Genomic DNA, 10865 nt, shown 5'->3' on the forward strand with positions numbered 1-10865 from the left:
GAAGTAGACTCTGTTTGTTTGTTGTTTTCAGGGACGGAGCTTAAACCCTGCAGTGAGTCCAGAAAGCAGTCAGGACACGGTGAGATCTCACACTACACCCAGGACAAAGTTACACTCACTGTTTTTAGATTTGTTGTTCAAAATGTAGCTCCATGAGACACACAGTGACTCTTGAATCTAAGTTCTTTCTGCAAGAGAAGAAGTGGGGAGTCTTATGATGCAGCTGGACGACACCAGAACAGACCAGAACACAATCAAGTCCACATGTTACTGAGCAGCCATTATGTTGTCTTCTCTGTGTAGGCTGATCCTGAAGATGGTGTTTCCTACGCCTCCATCAGCTACACCAGGAAGACCAACAGTAAAGGCCGGGTAAGCTGTCTGATTGGTTCTAGTGATGATGGTGTTATGAGTTGTAGTTTCTTCCCTGTGAGTTTGAGTTTTTAGTTATATAGTCTGTGGTGTTTTGGGGTTCACTCATGTCTGTCTTCTTGATGCCTTAGTTCCCAGTTCAGTGTTTTACTGAGCTTCGTCTGTGTTCCTTGTTGGTGTTACTTCAGTGGGGATGTATCTGCTTTTGTCTTGATTCGTTTATATTTATTCCTCTGATCTGATATGTGTTCAGTAACCTTTGTCATGTCTATTCCCTCCAGTATCCCCTCTGTTCTCTCCCTGCGTGCCGGTGTCTCGTTAGTCTCATGTCTGTCACCTGTGTTGCTCCCACCCTGCTCCTTATTGTGTGGTGTTTCTGTTTAGTCTTTGTCCGGTCATTGTAGCGTTTAGACGCTCTGCCTTAGTTGTGGTTTTTGGATTTTCTGTTGGATTACCTTTTGTTTGGACTGCGTTTATTTTGGATTCCCTGGACTCAGCCACTACATTTGTAAGAGAGCTCGCCTTTTGTTGGTATTAAAACCCTTTCAACTGTACCTGCCTGTTCCTGTGTCTGCATTTGGGTCCACCAACCTTCTCCACACCACACACCCTAACAGATGTTAGTGAATAAAAACACTTCTCAGGTATAAAAACAGGACAGATTCTTTATTTTCCCTTTAAAACCCAGGTCTACATGTAAGGATTGTGATGTCAGTGTGTCCAACACTTTGGTCCAGAACAAAATATCTCACCAACGAGCGGCCAGAGGAGCTCAGTACATGTACAAACAGATCTTTAACAGCACATCTTCAAACTGAACTGACTGGACTGACTCACTGTTTTGTGTTGTGTTGCTCTTTGTAATGTTGTTTGCTGTTTCATTATTGAGCTTTGTGTTTATGTGCTGCTGGATATCATAATGTTGCATTTACCTGCATTTTTCTGTCTCATTTAATGTTGTGTGATTTATGTGTTGTGCTGTTTGTCTCTTTTCCAGGTTCTGGGTAAAGATGGTGATGATGAAGATGATGCAGTGACCTACATCACCGTGAAAGCTTCCTCTTCTTCTGCTGGAGCCTCAGCTGATCCCAGCGACCTCTACGCGACCGTCAACTAACCAAACAAATAAAAGACCACAGTGTAGTTATAGCTCATATTACAGTTTATTTACACTGATAACTGATCAATGTTTTTTTAGACTTATTTTATGATCATTTTCAGGATTTATTGTTTTATATTTTATTATTTACTATTATTTCTGTTTCTCCTGTTACTGTTTTATATGCAGTCATTTTAATGTCTGTATCTCTGTTCAGGTCATTTTTTTTGTTCTGGTATGAAAGTAATTAAAGCAAACTAAGAGGAAGTGGGACAACGCTCATCTTGACTGAGTCACTTTTCAGAGTTGAATTAAACAGTTGAATGAGAGGAAACTGTGGAAACACACAAGGGTTAAATTTTCATGTGTGTTAATCCCAGATACTTCAGGTCAGTGTGAACTTCATACCAGCTCATGTCCGCCAGAAGAGAAAGAGGTCTGCCTACATTAATACGAATGTAAATACATTTCACACATCTTAAATGTCAAACTAGTCGTGTCTGCAGTCAGCATACAGCGTGAAAACCTCCAAACCACAGGTGAAGAATTGATGCTAAACAAACTCAGACACCACTGTCTATGCTGTCTAGTTTAACAGTGGAGCACTTCTGTTAAAACATTTCTTTTGAAAACACCATGAACAGACATGCTGCTCCATTTTGTGGAGGCTTGATGCTCTTCGTGCCAACAGTTACAGTTCAGGACGCCCATCTGTGTTTAAACTCTTTGTTAAAACTAGTCTCAGTGAACCCAAACCTCAACATCGTTTTCAACAGAAATTGATAAAACTCTTTGTCTTAAGTCCCACTAAAGTATCGACCATCTATTCCTGTGAGCCTCGTGTGTTTCTGATGTTTATCTAGTCATCAGTAGAGAGTAACACCTACAGAGCTCTGCTGCTGTTAATCACATTCTCACCAAAACACTTCCCCTGCAGATCTCTGATAAAATTAACCTCAACGATACAAAGAGGAACCAGCAGACCAGTAAATACCATCTTTTTTGTGTTCTTCTCCAGCTGCTACAGTATCTAAAGTGACCTGATAACGCACAAATATGTAATAACTACATACTTAAAGATGTTCTGGATGTACATGACCACCTACTCTGACCTAATATGAATGTAAATACATTTCACACATCTTATATGTCAAACTAGTCGTTTCTGCAGTCTGCATACAGCATGAAAAACCTCCAAACCACAGGTGAAGACTTGTCAAACAAACTCAGTCACCACTGTCTATGCTCCCTAGTTGTGGAGATCAAAATGTTTATTTATGTCAAACCTTTTCCTTTTAAACCATGAACACATCTGCTGCTATTGTAGAGGCTTGATGCTCTTTGTACCTGCCGTTAAAGACTTATCAGTGGTTTAACTCTTTGTTAAAACTAGTCTCAGTGACCCCAAACAACATTTGATAAAAATCTCTTTGTCTTGGGTCCCATTAAAGTGTCAAGTGTCTGTTCCTGTGAGGGTGTGTATCTGGTCATCATTAGACGGTAACACCTCCAGAGCTCTGCTGCTGTTGTTAACCACATTCTCACCAAAACACTTTCCTCCTCTGATAAAAATAACTTCAAAGATACAATGAGGAACCAGCAGAGACAGAAGAAGGAGAGACTCAGAGAATCATGATGGTTGAGTTCAAATGGATTTCTTTATTTCTTACAGCGGTGCTTCAGTTTACAGGTAAGAATACATATATCACATATATAAATGGAAGGCACATTGTAAAAAATAAGATTCTTTATCAGCTACATTTGATTTAACTAAGAAAACCAAATCTGTTGTTTCTAATGTGGTGAGTTTAGTGAACTCTTGGAAACTAAGGATAAAGAAATAATCGTCACTAACTATGAACATAACAGACATTTTCTCATTTTACTTTATTTTTCATCATTTTCTCAACAGCAGCAGCTGAAAAACTTCCCCTCTCCTTCACTGTCAGAGTTGGAGATGACGTCACTTTGCCTTGTGAAAATGTGATAGACGGTCAGAAAAAATGTGAAAATACTGTATGGGTCTGTCTTTGCTGGTTCAGGAAACACAGCAGTAGTAGAGTTGATTGAACATGGACAGATTGGTGAAAACGCCAAAGCTAAATCAGACAGACTGAGTGTTACAGAGAACTGTTCTCTGGTTATAAAGAAGGTCACATTCGAGGATGTTGGTTGTTATTACTGTCAACAGTACAAATCAGGACAAAAACAAGGTGAAGCTGCTGAAGTGACTGCCTGTTATAGAGGGTATTATGTTATCGAGCGTTGACGTAACTTCCCCTCCTGAACACTCCCCCACCAGATGGACTGAGTGGCAAAACACCTGTAACATGGCTGCGTTAATCAGTGGAAACAGCAAAACTGGGAGTAAAACAAGCGATTATCTTCTCAAATTAAAGGCAGTTGGACTCGACAGTGATCCTTACAGCTTACCAATGAACCAGTGGTCCGTGGACATTGAGATGTGGCCAGCAATCGAGTTTCCTGACATTTATATGTACCTGATTTCGACGCCGGGAAAACACACAAAACAAAGTCTGAAGGCATATAAAAGCCTTGACGCTTGGTCATACTTCAAGGCGGGATTTGTTGGTGAAATTAAAGTGACGAGGACACCTAGGGATATCGTGGTCGTCTGTGGGCAGGTTTGTTTAACGTTACATATTTGAACTTTTATTTGGAAAACTGTAATTTAGTTAATGTTAGACCTGCTTTGTTTGTAGCTAACAGTGCCACTCACTAACAATATTTGTGCAGGTGAAACACAGCCGGAGAATGAACGAGCCCCCATTGAAACCTTGGATAGCTGCAGAGAAGACAGGGACAGTTTTGACAGCTCATTGTACATGTATGGCGGGACTTGGAGAGACCTGTTCGCATGCAGCAGCTTTGATGTTTGCAGTTATGTCCGGAGTGAGGATGCGCGATGACACACCGTGCACTTCATTGCCATGTCAGTGGCTTCGGCCACCACAAACAAAGAAAATATCCTGCTCTGAACTGTCTTCTATTGATATGACATGTCCCAGAACACAGAGCAGAAAGGTTTTGAATCCAGTTGACATGAATGTGTTAATCAGAGCTACACGAAGGAAGTCTGGGTCCTACGATGCTATGCTTAATAAACCTACAGAAAATGAAGTTGTAGACTTTCTGGATAAGCTCAAGCATGCAAACCCAAGAGCTGCTGTGCTCTCTGTAGCTCCAAAACACTCCAAAGACTTTGTCCCCATGGCTCTGAAAGGTGGCTATCCTACACCGTTAGGACAACTTTATGAACCTGAGAATGCTGCTTTGACCTACAATGAACTTCTTGAAAAATGTGATAAGGTCGTTGAGGATTTGAAGATCACAGACGCCCAGTGTCAGCTTGTTCAACAGAAGACAAAGGGACAGGCTTCATCAAGGATGTGGTATACCTACAGATGTGGCAGGATAACAGCTTCCAAGTTTGGTGCGGTTATAAAGAGCAATGATAACGAGCCCCGGAAATCACTTGTGAAAGCCATATGCTACCCAGAGTCAGCAAAGTTTAAAACTTCAGCGACAAGGTATAATTTATACATTTTTTAGATTAAAGGCAAATAATGTTTCAAAGTTGTTAACTAATCAAAAGGTTAATGAAATGATAAAATCTCTCATAACAATTTAGCACAGATGAATTATGGACATGTATGTACTAATTTGTGCTATTTTCAGGTGGGGCATTCAGCAGGAGACCAAGGCAAAGGAGGCATACACTGAGACCATGTCATCAAGACACGTCAATTTTAATGTAACCCCCACTGGGCTCTACATTTCTCCGCAATACCCTCATCTTGGTGCATCACCTGACGGGAAGGTGTCTTGTGACTGTTGTGGCTCTGGGTGCTTGGAAATCAAATGCCCCTACTTGGCAAAAGACAAGACACTGTTAGAACTATCGAAAGAAAAAGACTTCTGCTTGGTTGCATCCTGTTCCTCCGATGTGACACTGGAACTTAACAGACAACACAACTATTACTTTCAAGTACAGTGCCAGATTCATGTTACAAAATCCCCATACTGTGACTTTTGTGTGTGGACACCTTTGGAATTATTTATTGAGAGAATAACTCCAGATTCCAATTTTGAAAGACATGTTATGAAGGCAACAACATTTTTCAAATATGGTGTGTTGCCAGAACTGCTGGGAAAATGGTTTACACGAAATGCAGTACTGAAACTTGGTGCAACATCTGTTTTGTAGAACTGCTGCTGATTAGACCTTCATCTTGGGCAAGGGCGTCACTTTGTGTTAAAAAGTGGTGGGGACATAGGGGCTCAGATTAGGGGTGTGAAGAGACACTTGGCTTCTCGAGACATCATGATATGCGATATTAGGTTCACAAGAACGAGACAAAAAGATCTGTAGTGTTTTAAAGATATCCTCAATATGAGCGGGGAGTCTGGGGGGACCTCCCCCAGGAAATTTTGATCATTAAACACTTCATTTCCTGTATTATGGTGAAAGTTTCTGCACCAATTTATGGTGTAATTATTTTTATTCATGTAAAAGGACACAAAAATCAGGTAGTACAGGTAGTATAGTACTTTCAGGCTTGCTTTTACAAACATTTTAGTCAAACAGTCTTTATCAGAGCATTACAGGGATGTTTGCAGCATTTTTTTGTCTCCTTGATGAAAATGTGAAACTACTAAACCTTACTGTGAAAATACTTTATACAGAATAAATATTTACAAAACACATTTTCCCACTGTCAAAAGTCATTTTTAGGAGATTGTCAGTATCACAGTCAAAATATCAAGGGTTATGTGAATAACAATTTATGAGCTTTCATATGAACTTCATTTTACTTTTTAAATTTAATAACATGTTTTGCCATATTACCCAGCCCTGTGCATGATGTTCAATTTAATCTGAAGGCACAATGGTTTCACACACATTACACAGAGCACAACATGTTAACACAATCTTGTCTATAAGGCTGTCCTCCACTTTGCCATTTTGTTCCACTCTGATGAGGCTTACAGGCAGTGTTGAGCCCAGAATTTTATATTTCTGCCTCAACATACCAATGACTCTTTCGACATGGATTCTCACACGAGAAATTTCTCGAGCAGATTCAATTTCTTTGCAGCTAAGCTGTTTCTTCCCTCGTGGGAATGGTGGTGTTATTAATTCTGCACAAAATAAGCCAACACTATCCTCTATCGTGAAACCCCGGTCAGCCAGGATCAAGTCCCCAGGGAGGAGCTTGTCAAGGAACCCGCTGTGCTCGGTAAGGTGTTTGTCTGTAACACGTCCACCCCAGGCCTTTGACACAAAGGAGATGCTTCCTTGTGGTGTGACTGAAATAAGAAATTTAATAGTGTTGTGTTGTTTGTAGTTGCTCCATGTTTGAGCTTGAGCTTTTAAATCTGAAGGACGCTCTATGAACAACTCAAAGCAGTCAATTATGCTCACACAGTTCTTAAAAAATGTCCGAAAACACATCGGTAAGCTGCTTCTTAAGTCTTCTCTTTGCGGCCACAATATCAGGGGATGAAGCCTGCTTGCCATTACCTGTATCCAACGGTGAAAGATTCTAGATACTGTTGACTGATGAATCCCAAAGAGGTAGCCTAATAATTCCTCTGACGGATTGAGACGCAGCTTCATCAGTGTAAGAAGTAGTTCCTGAGTAGGTTTGAGGGACTGTTTTGCAGTAGCAGGAAAAACTGAAGACACATAACTAAACACTAACATGAAAGTCTGTAAATTTGGCAGTCCTGTGAAAAATTTCATTTTGCGGTCATTAAATTGTGAAGCATCAAGGGTGCGGTGTTTCAATTCGCTTTCTAGTTTGTGAACTTTGTCTCTCAGTGACTGACACTCCTTGTTTAAAGATTTAATCTGTTCATGTAATGAAGCAATGTCATTGTGTGTCTCCTCTGTCTGGACCTCAGTGCCTTGGACTTCCACAGTCTGTACCTCTGTTTGATCTGCTTGTACCTCCTGCTCTGATGCAGGACTTTGGTGCAAGTTCAGAAGAGCTGTGGCCGCTAGCTCTCTACTTTTGTTGACAAGTCTTTTTTCAAAAACTTCTTGAGATCGAAGATATCTTTCCAGGTTGTTGGCAGCCCTAGTTCGATCAGTGGCTGAGGTGAAACTGAATAAACTCGGCACATAGTCAGGGTGCAGGGGATCATCGCTCTTTTTTCCTGAAACAAACAGAAAATGTCATCATTACTTAAGGTTCAACATTTGTCTCATATAACTGGGGGGAGTATTTCACAAAGCGCGATTACAAAGGTAGCCTAGAAGTGTGATTCAGCCACCTATATGCGCAGGAAGTGGGGGTGCGGAGGGTGATGCAGCACCCCCTATTGACAGGGAAGAACACAGTGTGCAAATTACATGTGCCCACTACATAGTGGGCACCAGTGTTACTAGGCCATATGACAACAGTGAAAATACAGCAGCTGTTTGCACTGTTTTGTCACGATTATAGGAGCTACATTGGTGTGATGCAGATTGGCTCTTATAATATCTGAATGAACGTTTCCATGGGCGCAGAAATTTCACAGCAAATAACGTGTGACATTTATGCAGCCAAATTGTAGTTATAAACTTGACAGGACATACAAAACTAAAACAGTTTCACTGTATGAACCTGGACTGTGTGTGAGACCTTTTGGATGTGTAGAAGAACACAAAATATTAATTAACGTTGGATCCTGTCGGCGTGCGTAAATGCGCACAGCGTCTCTCTTAATGGGGAGACGCTTGACCCTGTTTCATCCACCCCGATAATGTTATAATCAATCTGCTTTATAATTACAGAGGTCCGGACCTCGGTGACCTCATACGACCATACGTGTAACCACTCCCTGTTAAAGGAAAGTGTGTAAGCGCGTGCCCTCACACAGTCGTGTCACGCGTGCATGTCCACTGTACGGCACCCAGAAGCGAAAATGTCTTCTCGCGCCTGCCTTTATAGATGTGTAAATGCTGACACTTTACAGCTACAGAGTATAAATGTAAGATATTAACGTTAAAAGTTTAATTGATGAGTTACGTTAGTCAATACAGTATTACTTAAGGTACGATTTTACCCAAAGACTCTACATACCTGACACAAAGTGAAAACTGCAAATCCACGTTTCTTTGCCTGGATTCCAGTTGTTTCTGTGAATTGCAGCGATCCATTTGCTTCTCTTTTCTTTTGATTTGGGCAGTCTGTAGAAAGACAGCTCTGACTTCTTGTTAAATCTATTTGTACAGTCAACTGCACAACAGCTCTTCCCCATTTGAGATGTGTTGTTTGTGTTGTCGCTGATTAAAGCTGCCGCTGCAACGACTTCCGCGTGCTGTGACTTCACGCGCATACCCTCTATTACCAGTGGGTTTTTACATCGTAATGTTTTCAGCTCACACTGTCTTCTTTGAACAATATACTGAAACATTATAATAATCATGATCACAGTGATGAAGTTAACTTTGCTGTTGTTGTCTTTCTCTCACAATATCTCCATCTTCACCAGTGACTGAAAGTAAGGACGCTGATAAGGTGACGTTAAACTGCTCTGTGTTGATACATGAACAGTGTGAACACACAGTGAAGTGGCTGTATGAGGGTAAAGATGTGGACAAAGATGACAAAGACATGAAGACATCACAGTCTGGCTGCTACGCCGCTGTGTCTTTCCTGGATTCTCATTTTAGTTACAAATCAAAGTCTAACTTGAAGTGTGAAGTGACAGATGGAGAAGTGCAGCTGTTCACCTTCAGCCCTCAGTCCTCAGGTGAGAAAACAGGTAATATGCTGAGCTGTTCCACCAAAACATTTGTTTATTTAATGACTTTTTAAGATGACATCATTCTTATTTAGAGACAGCAGATGGTAAACATGAGGTATTTTCTAACTGAACAGTTTCTTGGGTTGTGTTATTTCATTTGTGCAGGTGACGCACAAACAACAAGAACACCTGAAAACAGCACAAAATTTTGACACACCAAACTACAAGGCCGTAACTAATCTTTCTCCAGAATCTCTGTTCTCTGTGTGTGTTTGAAGTGTGTTGACTTTGGTTTAGAAGAAAAGTTACACAAGGAAAAGAAGTTGTTAGTTAAATATTTCTAAGTGACACATGATTTACTAATAATTTATTTGTGCTTCACTACAGATCAGAAAACTGCAGCTGAAATATGTTTAATGGTTTAATTTTTTTCAGACTGGTTGAGGTTCATCATTGTGTTTGTGGGTTTAGCAGCACTCATAATAATTGTTGTGGCAGTCAACATCTGGACAAGAACTAAAGGTGAGAACATTCACAGATGAAACTCAGAAACAGGAAGTTTTGATAAACCTGGATTTTCACTGTGGAAACTAAAGTCGACTCTTTCTCTTTTCTTTTTAGGGACAAAAACACAGATGGATGACTAATGGTGCGTTCAGGGTCTGCTGACTCAACTGTGAACTGTGTTCAGTTTCAAAACATCAACAGTAAACTGGAAGGAACATTTTAGATTTGGGGTATGTTTGGGCTAATATACAGTACCTACATAGTTTTTTCTTTTTCATTTACATGTCCTTCGTTACCACAAAAACACTTCCTCTGTCAGTGGCAGAAACATGTAACAGTAACTGATGGTGCGTTCAGGTGCTGTCAGATTATTTCTTATCTCCTTGTGATGAGTCAGTGATGTAAAAGTGTGTCAGAGTGAGGGTTTGTTTGTGTTTCACAGGTGAATAATGATGAAGATGATGGTGTGGTGAAATATGAGAACTTTGGAGACCCTTCTGCCTCTATCAGACTCCACTGATCAACAACTTCCAAATCAACATCAGCTCAGCACGTTTACAAGAGTAGTTGAAGCCTTTAGATGACAAAAATCTGATTAGATCATTTGTTGTTTTTATTACTCATAGTTTTTGTTTTTATTTATCAGTGTGAGAAATGTTTGTGTGTTTTGTGCTCAGCTGTTTCTGTTTCAGTCTGACTTTGAACAACAATATTCAAGTCTTGATTTCATCTCATATCAGGAAGCCCACTGTGAGTTTCATAAAATGTCTTTTCCTGCATCAGTTGTGAAAACGTCTCGGGTTACGTATGTAACCCTGGTTCCCCGAGAAGGGGAACGAGAGACTGCGTCGGTTACGACACTATGGGAACGCCTCTAGGAGAAGCAGGTCTGAACGTGAATGAAATCACTCCAATCCTATTGGCTTGTTGCTAGAACGGTAAGGTGTGACGGAATAACCGGAGGAGTATAAAGCACACCTGTACACACTCATCATTAGCTTAAACTATGAAGCAGGCGCTTCAGGCGGGGAGAGAGGTGCGGCGGGCCGACGCAGTCTCTCGTTCCCCTTCTCGGGGAACCAGGGTTACATACGTAACCCGAGACGTTCCCCTTCGAGGGAACTCG

General features: G+C 40.8%; 1 protein-coding gene and 1 long non-coding RNA gene across 2 annotated transcripts; both read left to right on the forward strand.

Annotated features, from left to right (window-relative positions):
* The first annotated feature begins 3 nt into the window (after window positions 1–3).
* LOC123978099 lies at window positions 4–1602 on the forward strand. Its single transcript, XR_006826868.1, has 3 exons — window positions 4–79; window positions 304–372; window positions 1370–1602. It is a non-coding gene; the product is annotated as an uncharacterized LOC123978099 (long non-coding RNA).
* Window positions 1603–4757: 3155 nt separating this feature from the next.
* LOC123978245 lies at window positions 4758–5757 on the forward strand. The gene is made up of 2 exons (XM_046061411.1): window positions 4758–5022; window positions 5171–5757. The coding sequence occupies exons 1-2, from the start codon at window positions 4880–4882 to the stop codon at window positions 5697–5699; spliced, it is 672 nt and encodes a 223-aa protein (XP_045917367.1). The 5' UTR covers window positions 4758–4879; the 3' UTR covers window positions 5700–5757.
* Window positions 5758–10865: the final 5108 nt, after the last annotated feature.

The sequence above is a fragment of the Micropterus dolomieu genome, linkage group LG10, assembly GCF_021292245.1.
Source record: "Micropterus dolomieu isolate WLL.071019.BEF.003 ecotype Adirondacks linkage group LG10, ASM2129224v1, whole genome shotgun sequence".
Classification (NCBI taxonomy): Eukaryota; Metazoa; Chordata; class Actinopteri; order Centrarchiformes; family Centrarchidae; genus Micropterus; species Micropterus dolomieu.